General features: G+C 45.3%; 1 protein-coding gene across 2 annotated transcripts in view; it reads left to right on the top strand.

Annotated features, from left to right (window-relative positions):
* Positions 1 to 2,537: 2,537 nt before the first annotated feature.
* Positions 2,538 to 21,705, top strand: part of RASGRP1 (RAS guanyl releasing protein 1) — a 78,700-nt gene continuing 59,532 nt past the window's right edge. The window contains exons 1-2 of one of the 2 annotated variants that reach the window (XM_032417017.1): positions 2,538 to 2,678; positions 7,620 to 7,804. In XM_032417017.1, the coding sequence (XP_032272908.1) occupies positions 7,729 to 7,804 (76 nt within the window). In that variant the 5' untranslated portion in view covers positions 2,538 to 2,678; positions 7,620 to 7,728. Of the gene's footprint in view, positions 2,679 to 3,144; positions 3,254 to 7,619; positions 7,805 to 21,705 lie in introns of those variants that run through there. The other variant, XM_032417016.1, reaches the window with a different exon arrangement.

Here is a 21,705-nt window from a genome sequence, read left to right as displayed (position 1 = left end):
TCATTTGTTGGCTTGATTCCTGTCTGTCTGTTAGACATGTAACACCTTGTCTGTCTTGTTCTCTACCTGAAGCTCAATGCCAAGGGCAGCATCTGACGCTAAGTAGGCAACCAGTGACTATATATCTTAAATGGATGAATAAATGTTAGGCAATAGAGTAGAAGCTGTGGCAGCCAATCGGTTCCTCAAGCACAAGCAGGCAGATCGTGAAAGGTGGGTTTGCACCCCTCCGCACCTGGGAGGTAGTCCTGTACACGCCATCTGCGGTGACTTGCCAGTTTGACATGCTTTGGCTAAAACTGTGCCTTTGTGTGTTTACCAGGTGAAAAGAGATGGCAGGCGGAAGGAAGTGCACAAGCAAAAGCACAGAGGCTTGCAAGGGCACTGGGCACAGCAATTACCAAGAGTGCCGCGGTGCTATCTAAGAGGTCAGGTGCCTGGGAGGGCACGGCCAGAGGCTAGGTTGCACAGATGAGGTTCACTTGTGAAGGGGCACCACGGTAACAAGTTTGCACTTTATTGTGTAGGCAACTGGGGCTTCCTTGGCAGTTTGGAAGCAGAGAAATGACATGATCAGGTAACTCTGAAAGTGATATGAAAGAAGGATCAGAGGAGAGGAGGTCCTGTAATTAGGGAAGCCAATTATGAGTCTATTACACATGTCCAGATTCAGACATAACAGGGGCCAAGACCACCGCGTGGCCATGGAGATGGCGAAGAAGCCCTCTGGGGCAGTTAAAGGGAGGTGACCAGTTGGAAATGTGAGTGTGGATGTTAGATATTGAGGTTGGATATTCAGACGGAGAGTCATATGGGTCCTGTTGAAGTCATGGAAGAAAATAAAAACACCTAATTTGAGCAATGTATCATTTAGAAAATCTGACAAAAGCAGGTGTTTTTTGTTTCAGAGGCTTCACAGATACCCACCAAAAAGCCAAGTAAAAGGTCCATGGACATCAGTTATGAATACCTGATTGAAAAGAGGAAGAATGACAGAGTCCCAAGGAATGACCTCACCCAAGAAGTGGGCAGAGGAAGACAATGGTCCCCAACCCTTCTCAACTGCTATAGAGATGTTGACTACTGCCCATCAGAGAGGTAGGAGAAGCAGAAGAGAGAACAAGAGAAAAGGAGAACTTTGTCCTTGAAGTCAGAGGTGCCTCAGACAACACCAGGAAGACTAACCACATGGCAGAAAATGAAGAAAGAGATAAAGCTAACTTCTAATTTTTTTAGATGCTTGGAAAAGACAAATTGCTTAAGTAGGAATAGCTAGAAAGCCTCATCAAAGAGCTCAGGGTGGGCCCAGACACAGAGTTAGATGGACGCAGAATGCAGCGCTCTCAGGAAGCCAGAAAGAAAGATGCCTTCCAGGCAGAAGTAGGCCTCTTTCTTAGAAAAACTCAACGAAACTCGGTTACTGAATGAATAACTAATAATTTGTATACTTATATACATAATGAACTCAGATGTACGGGTGTGTGCAACTGCCTACATGTGTGTTTAGTATTGTGTGTATACACCAAATAGCCTATTGTATAGATATGAACACATTTTCATATAATTTTGCATTTACAGAAAGGTATGTTCATCCATTTAACATATATACATATGCAGATACAGTATAGTCTAGAAGAGTGTTATAATTTAATGTCTATTAAATATCCACATGCTCCTTCCATATATATGGCTGCGACTAAAACTTGGTTCTATTACCCAATGTTCATGAGGATTCTCTGGAGAAATTTCTTAGTGGTCTTACTATTAAGAAGAGTTGATATTCTCTTGAACAATTTATTTTTTTTTTTTGTCTTGCATGTGACAGAAATTGAATTTTATACAAAGCTCCCTTTTGAAGATGACTGCTAAAAATCTGGGAGACAAATTTTGGTCCTATTTGTAGCCAAGTGCTCTACGGGGATGCATTTAAAAAAATGACTTTCAATTCTGGCTCCATTTTCTATGCCTTATTTTTCACTTTTTATTTCACACTTTTTTTGGTAAGTTGTGTACCTTTTTGTAAGTTACCTTTGTAAGCTTTTTCTAGGAGGTGCCATATAAACATGAATAAATATAGAAATGAAATCACAGAGGGAGACTTTAAGGTCCAGAGAACATACTGGCTAGGAAGAGACCTATTATTGTGGTCAGAATTAAGGCATGTGACAATGATAATGGGTGTGTTATTAGGACAGCCCAACAGCGATTACAGGGAGTCGGACAGATCTCAGCCCAGGTCACAGTTCTCTCTGCCGTTTACTAGTCGTGTGACGGGAGTCATGTTAGTCTCTAAACCGTAATTTTCCCATCTCGAAAACAGTGACCTCTCGGGATTTGGGGGGGATGGCTTAAATGAGGCAACGTACAGAAAGCACTTTAGCACAACGCACTCCATCAATCAGCTACTGCTATCGTCACTATCTTTCGGACAAGCAGAGCTAGGCCACCATTCCTGGCCCTGTCTGCCGTCAGAAAGTTCTTCCCACCCCTCCCCGCATCTCCCACACCCACAGACGCCAGGCAGCTGTCTCCCGCCAGATACGGATCACATCTCCGGCGCGCACCTCCAGAGCCGCCGCCTCCCGCAGGGTGCAGGGCGCCGATCTCCAGCCAAAGTCCTGCAAGTTGCTACCAAGAAGGCACGGGAGGCGCAGGCTAAGGCAGAGCCACACCTGAGTGTTAGTTCCCTACCGCGCCCCCGGCGGCGCTCCGGTAGACACAAGGGGCCCTGCGAAGGGGCCAGGGGTCTCCGCCAGGCGGGACTGAAGCGCGGCCTCCCCCCCACCCCACCCCCCGAGCCGCTCCGCGAAGCCCGTGCCCTCGGGCTCACACCGACTCCGCGGCGCCCCTTCGGACTTCAGCCGGGGGCCGGGACCGGCGGGCGGCGCCGCGGGGCGCTCGCGAGTGATGGGGGCGGGTTTCGCAGAGGAGCCGGAGAGCGCCACACGTTTCCTCCACCGACAGCATCGGCGCGTGTCAGGTGGTTGGTGCGGGCGAGAGTGCGCGCGCGCGTGAGGCCGAGAGGGCGCGCTCACAGAAACTTTGTGCCTGCGGGTGCGCCTCGGGCGGGCTCGCCGGCTCGCAGCGCGGCGGGTGGGCGGCCGGGGGCGGAGGGGCCCCGCGGGCGGCGGCGACGGCGGTGGCGGCGATGCGCCGCGCCCCGCCGAGCCCGTCCCGGCGCGCTAGGTGAGGCGGCCGCGGGAGCGCCGGCCGTGGCCATGGGCACCCTGGGCAAGGCGAGAGAGGCCCCGCGGTGAGTAGGGGCCCGGGCCCTCGGCGGCGCCAGCTTCCTCTCTTGGGGCGGGCGGCCCCCTGAGCCCTCTCGGGGGTGGGAAGTGGGGCGGACGACGTGGGCGCCTCCTTCTACGGGAAGTTGCTGACCCGGGGTGCGAGCGGCGGCAGGCCGGGGGCTCGGCTCAAGTCCGGGGAGACCGGCGCGCCGGGCAAGTGGGGCAGGGAGCTGGGTTGCGCGCGCGGCGAGCTCCGGAGTTGCACCGATCCCCCCTCCTCCTCCTGCTCCTCGGCGTCCGGCACCTGGGTCTCCTACTCGCGGACTTTCCGCAAAATCCGCACCTGCTGCGGGCGCGGGGCTCGGGCAGCGCCACCTGGCGGCCTCTCCCGGCCCTGCGGATCCCGGACAAGGCCCAGAAAGGCCGGTGGCATTTGCGAGGTTCCCGAAACATACAGCCCTCTGGGTGGAAACTGTACTCCCCTCTCCCCCGAACTGCGATTCTAGAGAGATGTTTTAGGAGGGTCTTGAAGATGAAGGCAGAGTGATAGTGCAAAGTCTCTTGGCAGGAGAAAGAGACCTGGAGGGGCCTGGCAACTTGGAGCGTGTCCCCCTAGAGCAGGGAGAGCCTGGGCATAGCATACCAGCTGTGCTCTGCCCAACTCCCTCCACGTGGAACCCGGTGTGACTGCGCCGTGCCCAGCCCGCACGGCCAGGCCCGGGAGGAGCAGGAAGCTTTAACCTGCTGGACTTCTGGAGCCGAAGGTTCTCGGCCCTTTCTGCACTCCCCCGACCAGGGGGGTGTTTGCCCTGAGGGTACAGCACTGCACCTTCAGCTAGATTGGGGGGGGGGGGGCGTCGGTAAATTACATTGCGTCTATACTATAGGGCTGAGGGAGAGGACAGGACTGGGAAGAATCCTCACCGGAAGCCAATTAAAGCCACCTTCCACTGCAGAGAAAGTTGGGGAAATCTATGTTCTCTTCCTCCATTTCATCCTTTCCTCTTCTTGGCTAGATTTCATAAAAAGTTCAACCCGAAAGTGTGTGTGCCCTCCACGGAGGCACCAGTGCCTGGACAGGATTTGACCTGAACCAGTTCGGAGTTTTGACAGCCTCCTGCGGCAAACCCCGCGCGGCCTTGGCTGCTCATGGTCTCAGAAAACACCTTCAAGTTAATCGGTTTCTCTCGCCACCCCCCCCCCTTTTTCTTTAATTTATGTGAGGACATTTGGCTACAATCCTTTAAAAGTACGCCTTTGGAGATTTAGACTATTCTTTCTGTGGATTGTTTCATACCTTTAGATATGCTTATAATGAAACATTTTATACATCCTTACATAAAGCCATTTCACCAGAAGAGAGAGTGGTTTGCAGGTTTGCCAGGAAGCAGCCTGTCAAGACTGTCAGCAAAAAGAGCAGAGTTTCCTAGTTTATGGTGCCGATAACCCCATTTCCCCAGACCTCTCAGGTTGCAGTTCGGTTTTTAGTAGCATCTCTTCTCCCTGGTGTCTCAGGCCCCCGAGCTTCTGAGCCTATCTGGCCTCCCGACTCCCAGATGAGGTCTCTCACTTTCCCTTCCCCCCCCCCCCAACCTGAATACTCCCTTCACGCTCCTTCTTTCTACTTGAATTTCCCCTCGTCCCTCTTATATTCTGGTAAAAGCATCTACCTCTGAGAATCACGTTGGGACACAAAGTGGTTTCCCCTCCTGCTGACATTAGGAGATGTGACTAGAATTAGAGCCGGGGGCAGTTTTCGGAGTCCTCAGTGGTCGATACCACCAACCGAGCGAGAAAATGGAATTTTCCCAGGATCCAACAGTTGAGAGACTGGAGTTAACACCTCCCAGCCCCGGGGGCAGAAGCTGTATGTGGAGACAAAGCCTCCAGTAGCAGTTGCTTCCTCTCTGGGGCCAGTTTCATCTTTCACCGCTTTGCCTTGGGTGGAGGTCTTCATGGTGAACAGGCAGCAATGAAGGCAGAGGCTGACCGTTTCCACTGGACACCCAGCACCAGGTTTAGAGAGTTGCCAGTACTTTCAGGAAGGGAAGGGAGCCTGGCTGGGGAGCAAGGCGTAGGGCACAGGAGGCCTGGCTTCTACCAGCCTCCGCACCAGTGGCCAGTAGCATTGCCTTTCTGAGCCTGGACCTCCCCACATATAGATGAAAGTGGAAATTGACCGTGAAGAGTCTGCCCAGCTCTGGGGTCTGAGGACTGTTCCAGGGGCCTGCAGGAGGAATAAGGCCTGAGATTCAGCCTTTAAGTTATTAGCTATGCTTTTGGAGGATTTTTTTTTGTCTTGAATTTTCCAGCCCCTCTGTGACCGTCTACTTGCTGATTCTCATGTAGCGAAGAGCGCACGGTTCCAGGCACAGTAAATATTTATTAAATAAAGCCAGAGAGGCACCAGGTACAAATCCCAGATCTAGCACGTATGAGTTACACAACTTTGGCTGTGTCATTTAGCAGCTTTTAGATTCAGTTTCAACTTCATGAAATGGAAATAAGATCTTTCTGGGCTATCAGCTTTAAAAACCTTTTTTTTTGCCATATCATAGGTACTCAATTGATTATGCTCATTATTTTCTCTTATTTTCAGATACTGATCTGATCGTGGGGTTATCACAGTGCCTAGATAAAAATCAGTAATGGTCAGAAACTTGATCAAGTCCTGTAACACCAACTTGATCTTTCAGAAATCACTTCCTTGGGTTAGTAGATTCTCAGAAGTCAGTCATTAAGGCAATTTCCGTGGCCTCACCCCAGGCCAAAAGCAGAGTCCAGTGGCCACTGCTAGATAGTGCCCTGGATCTAGTTTGAAACGGAGCTCAAAGGGCATAGTCTTCCTTCCACTAGTCTGGCTGTGGACTGAGAGTGGCCCAGAGTTCAGTACACGATCTTATAGCTGGTTTCCCAAAATCCATGTGTGCCCCAGCATTTTATTTTGATCTGAGCATTTTAGCTCCTTCTGGATGAGATGCTATCTTCTTGGAGCTGCTTCCCCCACCACTCCGCCTGGAACTGGTTCTCTCTCCTCTAAGAACATCACACTTCTTAGGTTTGACACCCACAGGACACTTAAGATTTAGAGTTGTCTTTTCATGGTCTAGGTCTGACTCTCCAATTTTTGAATTAAGGAGCTTCTTGTTCACCCTTATACAACAACAGCAACAACTAGCATAATGAGTATGTTTTTTACAGTTTACAGAGACCCCTCACCTCCGTGTCTCCACTCACTGCGGTCCCCTGCCCCTCCGGCCTATCACAGTGTCTTGCTTATAGAATAAGCACTTACTAATTGATGCCATTATGTGTTTATCAAAATACAGAGGGAGTGGCTAAAGTTATGGATCTGAGGTACATTTTTTTTTTTTTTCTCCTCTTTGGTAGTAAACTATGAAATAACCAAAGCCACAGAATTAATTATGTGTTCAAAGAAGTTACCAGCAACAACACCCATCACTATTAAACCTGAAAAGGTTATAGATATGTATCTATGTGTGTGTGTTTAAATGGGAAGGAAAGTAAAATGCTTAGTTAACTTTCATACATCCTTTTGCAAACAACTTGACCTGTACTCATGAGGTTGTGACCAAAGATAAAGCTAAGTGAGAGTGGATGAGGGTGCCCTATTGGACTCCTAAGCCATTTCCAGATCCAGACTTGTCCTTTCACATTCAGTTCTGGAATAAAGCTCCCTTTAGCTCTGCTTTTTTTTTTTAATCAGTAAGGACTTAATAGAATGATACTTAGTGGTGAAAAATGACTCAATGATTGCCTGTATTATCAGCAATGAAAAGCAGATCCAAGATTTGTGAGAAAGGCAGGATTAGCTTAAAATCTAAATACCACCACCATAAATCCTCTCCGCTGTACACGGGTCCTTAGTCTTCGACTTCTCCCACAAAGTCCAGAGGTGTTTCTGGAGCTCCCTGGCCTTCTGCAGCATCTCTGGTATTGCTCAAGATGAGTGAATTTAGCTGAAGATGAGACCAAATTCGACGATTCTTCAGAACCAAGTCAGTGGACTCCCCGCTAAAATCAAATATTGCTAGGAGCTAAGGACTGCCAAGATGGTCTTGCCTCTGCCTCTCCCCTTCAGGAGCTGGAGCCAGCAGGCCAGAGCAATTCCAACCCCATGATGAAGAGCCCTTGTCACAGCCGGGAAATCTCACCTCGTTATTGGCTTGGGAGATCTCTAACAGCCAACCAGTCCATTGGGTGCATTTGCCGAGTGGGAGGGGTATGTCTTCTATCAGCCCAACTCTCAGGATTAATTGTCTTACCTCTACTCCTTTCCTGTCCAATCTGCCTTCAGAGCTTGGAGCTGCCAGTTTGTCTGTCCCTGGGCTGCTCAGCTCGCACTCAGCGCCTCCTCTTTTCCCCCAGGAAACCGTGTCATGGCTGTAGAGCTGCCACTAAAGCAAGACTAGAGGCGAAGCCAGCCGGCAGCCCCGTCCCCTCCCATCCCAGCCTGGCCCAGATCACCCAGTTCCGAATGATGGTGTCTCTGGGACATTTAGCCAAAGGAGCCAGCCTGGACGATCTCATCGACAGCTGCATTCAATCTTTCGGTGAGTTGGCTAACTGCCCACATGCATAAAAATCTCTATATTACTTTGTTCTTCCCTAAAAAGTTGCTTTGTAGAATAGCAACCTAGATGGTATTTTGGCTTTAAAAATATCTTTTGAGCCTTTGAAATGCTGGAGACCGTGTGCAGTGCCTAAGGCACATGACTGTGTGGGTGTAATAGGTCGTGATGAGAGGTGTGATTTCAAGGGAGAAAAGTTACTGAGGAGAGTTTGCGTTTCCATTTTTCTTGGGACGGAGGTTTTTCTCATGATGAAAAATTTCATAAAATGCTACTGTGCATCTGGTGCTTGGACATCTTTCCACCCTTGTGTTCTTAGGGCACACAAAGACTTGGTTCCCTGAGCAAACACTATTATCAAACAAGTTTGAAAGACTTTGGGTCATGGGGACAGTAAAGTTTCATAATTCCCCTTACAGTTGGAGGGTAGTTGTGATGGACTAGGGAAGGACAGGGTAAAGCCAGATGGCTGTGACTGGAAGGTACTGGTTAATAAGTATTGTGCTTGGGGCGCCTGGGTGGCTCAGTAATTAAGCGTCTGCCTTCGGCTCAGGTCGTGATCCCAGGGTCCTGGGATCGAGCCCCGCATCGGGCTCCCTGCTCGGCAGGAAGCCTGCTTCTCCCTCTCCCACTCCCCTTGCTTGTGTTCCCTCTCTCACTGTGTCTCTGTCAAATAAATAAAATCTTAAAAAAAAAAAAATAAGTATTGTGCTTGAAGGTCAAGGATCTGAGGAATAAGCAGACAGACACACACTGACAGTGAATTATCTAGAATGCTGCACGCTGTCATCACCATCCTCAGTGTGAAGGATGCACCACTTAGGGTAGCTCACAAGCAATTATCTGCAAAGATGCCTTTTTTTTTAAAAATTTTATAAGCACTGTCTTTTTTGGGATTGTTATTTGTGAAATAGTGATTGAACAGTAACTAAATATTGGCTCCTCTCCAAAAAAGGAATGATTAAAATTGATGGAAAATTCATAATTTCCAGCATCACTGTCCCCCCAATCTGTGCCCCCTTTGAGTCCCTCTGTCTCCCACCCTGAAGGGTATATGTATATGCAGTTCAGCTCAGAAGTGCCTCCCCAGCCCAGGCCCTCATAGAGCCTCCTGGGGAGTGTAGGGGAGGCTTGACCAGATCCCAGGCAGCATGACACGTAGATCGTTTAGAATCCAGAACTAGGGATTCGTTCTAGGGCTGGACATGTTTACTGCCTGGTATCCTCTAGTACAACATTGAATGGTTTTGATGATTTCAACATTGGTTTAAATCACATGGAAATGTTGGTCATTTTTTAATAGATTGCTGGGACCTGCCCCCAAAGTTTCTGCTCTGGTGGGTCTGGGGTGGCTCAAGAATTTACATTTCTGGGGCGCCTGGGTGGCTCAGTCATTAAGCATCTGCCTTCGGCTCAGGTCATGATCCCAGGGTCCTGGGATCGAGCCCCGCATCGGGCTCCCTCCTCGGCGGGAAGCCTGCTTCTCCCTCTCCCACTCCCGCTGCTTGTGTTCCTGCTCTCGCTGTCTCTGTCTCTGTCAAATAAATAAATAAAATCTTAAGAAAAAAAGAATTTACATTTCTAACACGTTCTAACAGGTGATGCTGATGCAGCGAATCCAAGAACCCACTTTGAGAATCACTGCTTTATTGTTGTAGCGTTTTTTTAAACTTGGAAAAGAGGGAACATTTTTGTTAATACTGGGTTAGTCTCAAATTTTAATTAAATTTCTGTTTACACTCTAATCGTTCAGTTACGAATGACTTTGGGAGCAAAGTGAGTGGTTTTCTATTCTTAAATAGTTCTAGAAAACACACAGGCAAGGAGGTGAACTAGAATTCAGGAGACTGGGGGGCATATGGCCATGAGCAGCCTTGTTCATCGTGCACGTTACTTTCAACTCACTCCCCACTGGAATAAACTGCAGAGTTCCTCACAGAGTTTTGGGAGTCTTATGTACTAGTCTGTCGCAGGGCACTGTGAACTGTTTCAGGAATAAGGATTTTTATTCTTTCTCCATTTCACTGTTGAGAAAACAGGGACGGAGAAATGGTATTTATCATGCTAACTTTCTTCCTCGTGTGCCAATCCGGCAACTGCTGGCTGAGGTCAAGGCTGTTTTCCTAACCTCCAATAATTATGACACCAGCCTGAGAAATCCAGGACCAATTCTGAAGTCCTTCCCCAAAAGAACCAAGCCTAATCCACCCCCCTCAACAAATCCTACAGGGCAAAAGATCCATTGTTTTCTGGAATATGTTGACCTGAAAAAAGTACGTTAACATCCAAAAGCTGTACAAATCCCATTGAGTCCAATAGTCCTTCATGCACGCTCAGGAAGCATTGATTAAGCCCCTCATTGCATCTGACACATGCTGGGCAGTGCACAAGGGGAATTATGGTGACCAGAGACCCCTGTTCCTTTATTAGAGCTTAGAAGACCTGAGAGATGCACCGTTCAGGAAAAAATAGGATACACGAGGCAAGGCAATAATAAGCCAAGGCGTGCAGGAAGAATAAATTACACACGTAGAGTTTGAGGAAATTCACTTCAAGGGTGAGAACAGCCACTGTCCTCACAGCCCTCTGGCCATGGGATTGCAGTGGGAAAGTAACATCTCAAGGTTTTGCATAGTACGTACTACACCGTTTCGTGCCGCAGAAATTTATATGAAAGAGGTGAAAAAGAAAAGACTCGCTGTGTCTGGAGGGAGCGGGAGACGCACAGTGATTTTGAATCCTGGGTTGGCCCAGCCGTGGGTAGTGGGGGAGGGGAGCGGAGCTTGAACTACAGAGGTGAGCCGAGCTGGGGATCGCTAGCAGCCCTTGACAAAGAACAATCCAGGGCGAAATGCCTTCTTGTGCTTCTGCAGGTCTCCTCAGAGGTGATCCGAAAATAGTACAGAGCGAGCCTCATGTTTCTCTCGAACGTTATCTTACTGGTTATTTTCTATAGCATAAAGCAAATCTAGCTTAGCTTTTTGTTAATGAGTTTAGATGCCTTCTCATTTTAAAACCTGTGAAAAGAGAGGGAAATAGTACGGAAATGTAGGGAAATTGTTTTGTTTTTTTTGGTAATCTCGCACTTCAGACTCTGGCTTCAGCCACTCTCGGACCAACTTGAGGAAAAAAAAGGAAAAAAGCCTGTTTTGAACATAAAGACTAATTAGCTAATTTACTTTGTCCTGTCTTCTCAACCTCGCCTTCATGCAGGTGCTTTGAGGAGGTTTGAATTAGCTAGAGCTGTGCTGCCCAATATAGGAGCCATTGGCCAGATGTGGCTACTTACATATACATTTCAATTAATTAAAATTAAATCACATGTAAAATGTAGTTCCTCGTGACATTTCCTAGTAAGCTTCACTAGCCCTATTTCAGGTGCTCAGTAGCCACAAGTGGTAGCTGCTGCTGGACAGAGTACATGGAAACGATTTCCATCATGGCAGAAAGTCTGTTGGACAGTGCTGGACAGGGTAGATGGTTGACTTGGAGGGGAGAAGCAACAGAGAGACCTTCTCGAAACTGTGGGATTTGCGTTTTTCTAGCATCTCTAGGTAATAGTCTGAATACTGTCTAAGGCATCATGGACATTTGGATTTAACATCTTTACTGATGCCTCTCTAGTATTATTAACCATTAATTACCACCCACACTGTTCTCAGAGGAAGGACTTATTACAATGCTTTTAAGGGTGGGTGACCAGCACATACAAACTAAGGGTCTTCTTGAAGGCCTCCGGTGAGCCTCCCATTGTCACAGACGAGGTTACAGACCTGTGATGAGAAACTCAGAGCCTTGAGTCATAGTTCACTGCTTCAACCATGAAACAACCCACTCCCACCTTCTGTTGTAATAAGAGGTCATGCTTTACCTTTTCGGCATATTATTGCTCGTTAATCTACTCTTCAGCTGAGCATAATGAGGCAAATCATCACAACCTGGTACATTTATGTCAAACATATGTGAATCACACCATCTGTTTCTGGGGTAGAAAAGACCTATGAGATCATCTGGTTTTTAATGTTTTCACTTTTTAAGAGGGCTGCCAGCATTTGGGGCCAAACGGAAGGCTTCACATGTCCAAATTCACAAAACTCTTCCCCTGTTCCATTCTGCATGCAAGACAGCTTTCAGCAGCATCAGAAAGAAAACTGCAAACATGTCCCAGAAAGGGACCCTCAGCAAGGAGCCCTCCTGCTCCCAGGTGGGATGTAGGAGGATATTCAGCATCTTTGTCGTACCTGTCAGTGTGAAGGGAAATGCAGCTTAGCTAATATCTTATATTTATGGAGTGTTGTTTATTTTTTCTTGGAGTTCCATATGTATTGATTTTCTTTTAAATGCAAAACAACTCTGAAATTGTCAGGTCAGGTGGTATTGTCTCCATTGGACGAATGAGAAGATAAATTGAGCCTCTGAGGATTGAGGCAATTTGCCTCATGCCCCCAATCTAGAGAGAAAACATGCTGCTCATGTGCTTTTTCCTCTGTCCCCAGCAGCCACTTGCGACCTGAGCTGGAGCGCACTCAGACCCCTCTCCCAGGAAGGCCTCGCTTCGTGCAGGGGACACAGAACAGGCCTGAACCCTATGCCCATGTTCTGCAGGCCTGGGCTCCCCCAGATGAGAAATTAAACTCCCTTCAATATGAGAAATATTCATTGGACCCCATGTATCTATGTCTGCCTGAAATTCTATCTTGAACAAAGTGTTGATTAAAATTACCTTAGGCATTGTACTAATGCTATACGAAGACCTCCCAAACTGATAGGTATATTTTCTGCACCATGGAACACTTAGACGTTGAAAGCATTTTATAGACCTCAGCTTATTAACAGCAAAACACCCACTGTTTAAAATAGGAGCCAAAGAAGGCAATCACACATTTGTTGGGACCGCACACAGTTCCCTCTGCAACTTAGAACCTGTGCACTGAAGTGAGGTGCCCAGAAACAACGAGGACACACGACCAGAAGCCCAGGGCCATGATCTTCAAGGGCACTCAGACCCAAGAATGGGCAGCTCCAAGGAACAAAGCCAAGTGTCAAGAAGGGGCTCAAAGCCCTGTCCGTTGTGGACGATGGGTCCTTTGTGAAGACCAGAGATGACCCAGTAGCCTCCTCAGAGGAACCCCCATTTGCTGGGGAGTCACATGTAAAGAATGGTCCTTGGGGCACCCATGTTGGAAGGCTTCTTAGGCCACAGAGCAGCTGCCAGACGTGACTGTTGTTAGCCCCCTGGAGGGCATTAGCATTCTGTGATCAAGATGCTGTTGATTCCAAGGAGTGTCTTTGCTGCGTCTTTGACAGGCTGGCAGCACCCCATGCCCTAGCCTGATGTGTCTGCCCTCTCGTGGGCGTGAGGTACAGTGATTGCCAGGCTCGAGAGGAAGAGGTGGGAGATCCCCTTCACCCTCATCTGTGCTCTCCTCTGTGGTGGTGTTCACGGCAGCCCTCCCTCTGTGATAGAAAAATGTCAGTGCGTAAGGTTGACAGTGTCTCGGGAATCCTGAGCGTTTTTAGTTCACTAAGTCCATCCAGAGAGATAAGGGTTCTGCTGAGAGACAGCTAGACAGACAGTGGCTGGACACTTACTGTGGGCTGTGTAGGGTGCTGGGCCTTTACCTGAACTGGGCCCTGAATCTTCACAACAACCCTATTTTTTCATTAATAGGGCATTGAAGCTCGGGGATGTTACAGAACCCGTGGAAAGTGGCCCACCTCATTAGTGGGAGAGCTGCTGGGATCGGAACACTGAGGCTCTTGTTCTTTCTACTCTACCGGGGGGTTCTCCAACTTGAACTTGAAAAGTAATCATCAGGGGGTGTGTTCGTTCAGATTCTTGAAGGTCAGCTACAGAGAGTTTTCATTCAGTCCGCAGTCACTATGGTTTTGAGGGAGGTGACCCGTGAGTTGATCTTGAGAAATACTGTTCCCTAGCACACTTGCTAGCCCTTCTCGGTTGCACAGGCTCCCTTTAAAACTTCCTGCCTGTCAGTCATTGGGCCATGGAAATAAGCAGCGTGGGCGTCTGTTACAACTACACTTTGGTTCTTTGCACTCAAAGGCAGTATTCCTCGTCTGCATTTCCGCCTGTAAGCCACTCTCAGACCAGTTTACTGGGGTGCTTTAGGGCCTTGCTCCCTGTTGTATGCTTGTTCCCCGGAGGTCGGAGGCTTGGAGGCAGTGGCTATGCCAGGAAGCAGGAGAGGTGCTTCGTCTAAATATTTCCCAAAAGTGCCATTTTTCTGGGACGCCTGGGTGGCTCAGCCAGTTAAGCGTCTGCCTTCGGCTCAGGTCATGATCCCAGGGTCCTGGGATAGAGCCCCGGATCGGGCTCCCTGCTCTGCGGGAAGCCTGCTTCTCCCTCTGCCTGCTGCTCCCCCTGCTTGTGCTCTCTCTGTCAAATAATAAGTAAAATCTTAAAAAAAAAGAAAATGCCATTTTAGATTTTTTGAGGCCGCATGTTGGCATGAAGGTTCTGAAGTGCATGGTGGAAACACAATAGGAAATGGTGTGAAAGCAAACGCACTGTCGTCAGTGGTTGGCTGAAACAGCCGGGACTGGGCAGAGGCCACAGGAGGGCCCACCCCCAGGCCCATCTCCTGCTCTCGGGACCGACCCTCTTTTTTTTTTTTTTTTAAAGATTTTCTTTATTTATTTATTTGAGAGAGAGAGTGCACACATGAGAGGGGGGAGGGTCAGAGGGAGAAGCAGACTCCCTGCTGAGCAGGGAGCCCGATGCGGGACTCGATCCCGGGACTCCAGGATCATGACCTGAGCCGAAGGCAGTCGCTTAACCAACTGAGCCACCCAGGCATCCCTCGGGACCTACCCTCTTGTGCCTGGAGCAGTTCCGGCTGCTGGACTGTGTGCCTTGTTCTGCAGGTAGTTTGGGCTGCCACCCAGTTGGGGAAAGTCGGAGTGCGAGCAGGCTCAGCCTCACGGGCACCGCAGTCGATTTGGTGCTGGAACAGTCCTGAAATCTTAACCTGCAAAAGCAGTGTTACATTTTCAGGAGTTCCTAAGTTGTTAGACAGAACCACCATTAAAAATTAAATTATGTAAACTTACAGTTATATTAAAAATGAAGGTAAGAAGTCCTCAAACATCATTTCCTGAGGTACGACCACATTTTACTATTCTCTGTGCTCTTGAGGTTTTGCCCGTTGTATCCACACAGCATGGATGCCACGTGGCGGTGTGCTGGGGTATGTGCATGTCCTCCCACCTCATGTTCCCTGAAATCAGGCTGGTAGCTGGAGGTTTCCTGGGTTGGGAATATTTACACCCTGGAAATAGACAAACGCTACCCCCCGGAGAGGCGATTGTTAACCGTTTCCCAGCACCTCCTTCCAGCTGCAGAAGGTACTTACAGAGCAAAGTGTCTGTGGGAAGGAGAGCTGAAAACCAGAAATGTTATTTTGTATCACCTAATTAGGAGAAGTAATTATTTACCATCCTTTGTCTTCTTTTGTGTCAGTATCCTATAAAACAACTCCATGTGCTCCTCAAAGAAAAGGAACAGTTTACCTTAGAGATAAGGAAATCAAACATCGGTGAAGTTGAAAATTTGTCTTAAAGCAACAATGGAACTTAAAAATTAAAACTCAGGCAGCCTTATTCTGGAGTTGAAGCTATCGGTTTTTGTTTTTGTTTTAATTTACCTCCTCTAAAAATTCTCCATCGTTAAACTATCCCTTATTTCTGACCAGCCCATCCTCAGTTTTGTGACCTCTGTTCTTCATGTATTATATGTTGTCTCTGTTTTTGATTCCATCTGTGTAATCATTTGCCTCCACTTTCTGCTAAGTGGTAACAGGTACTACTGATATATACATACATATAACCAAGCTTCTGCTGAGTATGTTTTCATAAGTTTGTTTGCTAACTTTATTTCCAGTTGTGTGGAGTGTTTTATATCCTTTACCTATTTATCACTCGCTATTTAATGTTCTTATTATTAGAGGTTTGTGAAAGCTTTTTATATGATAAAGCTATTAACTCTTTGAATTCCATTTGCTATCGACATTTCCGGTCCCCCCCCAATCCCATTTCCATTTTTTATGTTTTATGTCAGCTTTGGGATTTTAATGTTTAGAAATTTTACATTTTTATGTAGTTAAGTTTGTCCTCATTTTTAAAATCTTTTCCTTTGTAAACTCAAACTTGAAAAAAAAATCCCCATTACAAAGATTTAGTGAATGTTCCATTGTCATTTTAATCAAAGTTTTAAACAAAGTAAATCCATCTTATGATAATAGTTCCATATCCCACTCTTGCAGGTGATCAATGAAAGTTTGTCAGTAGGTGTTTGCCGAAGAAAAAGAAGCCTCCAGTTTAGTTTCTGAGACTGTCATTGGCTTAAAACCAGGGAGCTTTGACAGTCACTTTGTAACTCAGAGCCTCAGTTTCCCCTTACCATGATGGTATTGAAGCGATTTCTGATATTGACAGTGTCTGGGAGAAGGTGTCATGTGGTCTTGATCATGATGTTGAATGTGAATTTGCAGACAGTCCTTTACAAATGTATATATTTAAAGAAAGTACTTTTGATCTTTTTGAAGTAGCCTTAGGGTGGAGACTTAGATAACCAACCAAATCTAAATCCATTTCTCCCCCCTAAATTATTAATATAGAGTGAGTTTATTCTTACATTTTTTTTTACTGTGGTAAACAAAACTTACATAGCATGAAATTTACCACTTACATAGACTTTTAAAATATTATTTTAGTAAATAACTTTTGAGTATTTACTGTGAACAACATGGTGTTCATATTAATACATCACTTAATCTGCACCCTTTTATCAGTTCTTATATTTACAAAGATCTAACTGTAACTCAGCCCTCATGTTTCCTTTTTAAATTTTAATAACTTTAAAATTATTCATGCTCACTACAGAATATTTAAAAAGCACAGTCTAGCAAAAAGAAGAAAATTGTAGTCATCCATTCCACCACCAAGAGCAAGATAAGCACTACTAACATTGTTTAGTGTATCTCCCTAGATTCTCTTCCATGCGTGTTTTACATGCACTATAATTGTGGTAACTTTTTCTTGGTAGATTCACTGTAACTAACTCTTCGTTTTCCATCGTTCACATTTTAAACAGTTACGATCTTACAATCAATGTTAGTATTTGTAAAGAGGTGTGCTAGCACACAGAGTTGCTATTCAATCCTAAAATGGATTTTTAAGAAGTGATTCTGGCACAGTCTCTTCAAATGTGGGACATAAAAGTGAAGGTTGTCTGGCAACTAAAGTGAGTCTAATGAGGAATTAAAGGCATTACAAGAAGAGTAGCTACTCATTTCTTTCTAATGCTAAGTGCTAATTATAATCATGGCTGACCATAGTTGTAATAAATCAAGGAAACAGACAAAAATGCTTCCATTAACTCAAAATTCTAGACGTTTGTTTTATTTTAATGCATAGAGAAAGTCAGATGGCTTTTGTTGAAGAGAAGCTTTACTTTCAGAAACAATGAAAAAATCTTAGCCTTTATTAATAAACTTTCTAAGGTAATCTTAAATAGTAGCAACTGGGAAAGATACATAGAAGAAACAGAGATGCTGCAGTTTGGTACATCTCTGATTCTTCTGCAGAGTGAAAGAGGTGGTGGACAGTGGTGTGACAGAGGCCATGTTTGAATACTTCGGTTTTTTCCAGAGAATGGTCAAAGGCCTTGGGGAGATTGCAGAGGTGTTTACCAAAATCTTCAAGCTTCCAGGACGGAGCTTGGATCGAGGGACACCCGTGATTCATTGAAGTGGACAAAAGAAATGGGAACCATGGGCACTATTCTTGGCAGGGGAAGGAGAAGCAGAGATTGCCAGTTTTACAGAGAAGGAGAGAATGGACTAACCAAAGTAGTTAGGTGCTCAGAGATGAAGTCATCTGGGAGTTTCTGGGGTGGAGGAGCAAAGGTAGCCATGTCTGGCTTCCCTTCACTGATCTCTCTGAACCACCTTCCAGGACATGTTTTTGTCATCTTGTAAACAGCCCCATTTTAAGAGGGCACCTTGGGCATTTAGGAGGCCAAGAGTCCATTGCATTAGAATGGAGTACAGCTTACAGAGCATCCTTAAATCTGATGAGCAGTTAATCACTTTGGTGAATTTGGCATCCAGTTACTCAATAACTGGATAATAATATAATAATTATAATATTATTATAATTAATAATGTTATAATTATTACTAATTATTAATTAGTGCATAGAGGCTTTTTCATGGGCTCCAGATTTACTCCATCCAAACCTGCTTTGGTGGGTTCACCATTTACTTTTACTCCCAGGTAGTTGAGGTCACACAGTGAATCACTCCAGCTTCTGGTGTGCCGCTTCCCAGAACATAGTTGGAGTACTCATGCTGCTGGCTGCCGGCTTTCAGTTATTGCCAAGGATAAGCAGAGTGCCTGGTCTCAGCGAGCGGCCCTGGGGTTCACCTGTTCAGTTCTGCTTTAAGCCCAAAGAGCTCCCCACACTTACTATGCCTGTGGTTCCTCAACCTCTCTGTCCCCCCATGGCTTTGAGTCCTCTTACCTGCTCAGCAACCACCAGTGTCTACCTGAGGTGGACTTAGCTTTAGTTACCTAAGAAAGTCTGCCCTCAAAATAGCAGGAAAGGTGGAGGAGGACCCTCTGGATTAAAGAGACTTAAGGGACACTTCAACCAGTCATAGTGTGTGAATATTTTTTCTAAAAATTGTGTGTATATATGTATACATGCACACATATAATTATATTAAATTATTATATAATTACTTGTATTTGGAAATTAGTATGCTGACTGGGTATTCCATGATATTAAGGAATTACTATTCGTTTTGTTTTAGGCATGTTAATGCAGTTTTTTTTTCTTAACGGTCCTTATTTTTCAAAATATATACTGAAATAGTTACTGATGAAATATCATGTTTGGTATTTGTTTTAAAATAATATGAGACAGAGAAGTGAGTGGGGTACACATGGACCAAAACTGGCCATGTGCTGATCACTGTGGAAGCTGGGTAAGTCCATAGAGGTTCTCTACATTGCTTTTCCCTCTGTGGTACATGCTTATAGTTTTCCATAAGATCTTGCAGCACCTGGCTGGCTCAATCCGAAGAGCATGTGACTCTTGATCTCAGGGTGGTGAGTTTGAGTCCCATGTTTGGTGTAGAGATTACTTAAAAATAAAATCTTTTTCAAAAATAATAATTTTCCATAAGATCTTAAAAAGAAAAGTGTCCTCAAACCTAAGAAAAATAGATGATTAAGAACTACAGAAAATTCAAAGGAATGTAGTACTCTAATTTTCTTGGATGATGAAATAGAGTATCATGCTTGTATTAAAGAGGGAGACAGAGTAAAGAATAAGAATGGGATATTTTGGTTCCATACTGAAATAATTTATTCATGTTCTACACTTGATTTTCCCCATCACATTCAGCCCATTCCCTATTCAACACAGAGATGTTGAATGTCTGGTATCCAGAAAGACAGGAAAACAAAACAAAACAAAACAAAACTGAAAACTTCAGTCTTCAATCCCACCATCAGAGGTGGGTGTTGTAGTTAAGTGAGAGAATGTAATACTCTCTTCCCCACCCCACCTCACCCCACACACACCCAGGTTTGTTCTGGAAAATGCCATGGTTGTGGCATAGTCTGATTTCAGCAGGGCAGTGAGCAGATTACAGAGGGGGCAGTGGGAGACCGCACGGCATTCATGGTCTTTGGAATCTACTCCTGACTCTACCATTTACCAAATGTTGACCTTTGGCAAGTTATTTTACTATGGTTTTTCATCTACAAAGTGGATGATAATGGTGAAAAATTGTAAAGGTTTTAGTTTGGTTGGAAACTAAATATGGTTGCCTTAGTAGAAAACATTTACATAAAATATCAAAATGCCGTCACATAGTAGATACTCAAAAATAGTAGCAATCATTATTACTATAGATTTGAATGTTAGAGTATCATTCCCTCAAATTAATGCAAACTGCCTAGGGATCCATAACCACATTATAGAGATGCAAGATGGAGATAACTGGCTGGAATGGCTGTGTCAAAGAAATTACCAGGATGGTGTCATAATAGACAAGCAGGTATGAGCCTAGTAGATAAGTGCTATATATATTTTAAGATTTTACATGAATTTAAGCTATATTAACATATGTTGAGTAAATAAGACCCAAAAAAGTAATTCTCTTATTTTTCAAAATGTTAGGGTGATGACAGAAATCCAACATGAACTATCTTATGGAATTTATTAGAAGGAATACAGATATTTCATGTAACTAAGGCACAGGAAGAGTATAGGATGCCTGTGCAGGCCTTGGGAACATCTGAGATTAGAGACTAGAACAGCATCAGGAGACACTAGCATGTCTCTCTCTCTCTCCCCTCACTCTTCCCCCTCTTCTCTCTCTGACTTGCTTCTCTCTGCTTGTCAGTTAATCATTCTCTTTCACTGAAGATTTGTTTCCTTCGTGGACAGGGAATATGGTATTAACAGCTTCAAATCTTGCATCTCTTATAAATAGAGATTTATTCCCCCCAGTTCAATGAAAAAATTGCGGGGGAAAAACTTTGGTTCAAATTGAGGCAGGTGGCCACTGCTTGAACCAATTATCTGTGGTCACAAGGGTGGAGTGATTTAAGAATGGAGCATTTCTAACTAGAATCACATGAGTGAAGTCGGGGAAGTAATGTTTCCCAAAGGAAGGCTGATATTCTGGGCACACAAAACAATGTCTGCCTATTGCACCAAGATCTAACCAAACACTAGACTACGAAGTGTTATTAAATTCAGGCTTAGTCCCTGAGTCTTAGGATAGGAATGGAATGCTAGAGAGAGGACAGAGGAGATAAATAGCTAAGAAATGATAAATAAAGAAATAGAATCTATGAGAATATAAGATGGCAGCACCTGAAAAGAAGACAAGTAAGTGGCTTTTTCTCTCTTAACAGTGCTAAGCATATGTTTGTCCTGATAGTGTTAAGCATAGAAGAGTCAGAATGAGTTATTTACCTCCAAGAGGACAGATAGAAAGTAAATTGGATTTACATTTCAGCAAAGAACTGCAGCTTCCCATTTATAAAGGTATTAAACATCAAAATAAGAACTTCTAGTTTGGGCCTTAATGAAATATTGGGTACTGGAATTATTTTTTTCTGTAAAAACTGGATAAAATATGTGAAGCAAGTACTTTCAGGTATTGGAAAACAGGACAGACTTGTGATTGTGGATAAAACCAAAAGGTATGAGGTAAACTCAAAATTCATCTCGGCGCTCTGCCTGGGGGCACTTTACAAATTGTGGTACAGGGAACTGGGGCCCAGAGAGGAGCATTTTGCCTGATAGAGGAAACGGACTTTATGCTTCTGGGATGGCTGGCATTTGTGGAGCTGGGTCCTGGAGAGAAGGGATCTCCTTTAGTCTTTGGCTAAACCCTAAACTATGCATGAATATGGTGGAAATCCATGATACCAAATAGTTACAGTTATGGAAGTCTGTGAGACAGAGGAAGGCTCATGGTTTGGGAAATACTGCAGTTCCAATCAACCAGAATGGCGAGAGAGAACACCTTGGGCATTCAGTTGAAACATAAAAAAAGATTGTTAACAGGGGCGCCTGGGTGGCTCAGTCGGTTAAGCGTCTGCCTTTGGCTCAGGTCATGATCTCAAGGGATTGAGTCCCTTGTCGGGCTCCCTGCTCAGCGGGGAGCCTGCTTCTCCCTCTACCACTCCCCCTCCCTGCCGCTCATTCTTGTTCCCTCTCTCTCTCTCAAATAAATAAAATCTTTAAAAAAAATTTTTTTTAAATGCAACATAGACGTTGAGGTACTGTAGCCCTAGAATAAGAGCTACTTTTGACCCATTCTAACAAAGCCTAAATCT

This window comes from Phoca vitulina, unplaced genomic scaffold (assembly GCF_004348235.1).
Source record: "Phoca vitulina isolate PV1807 unplaced genomic scaffold, GSC_HSeal_1.0 scaffold20, whole genome shotgun sequence".
Classification (NCBI taxonomy): Eukaryota; Metazoa; Chordata; class Mammalia; order Carnivora; family Phocidae; genus Phoca; species Phoca vitulina.
This window is presented reverse-complemented; position numbering and strand designations above follow the sequence as displayed.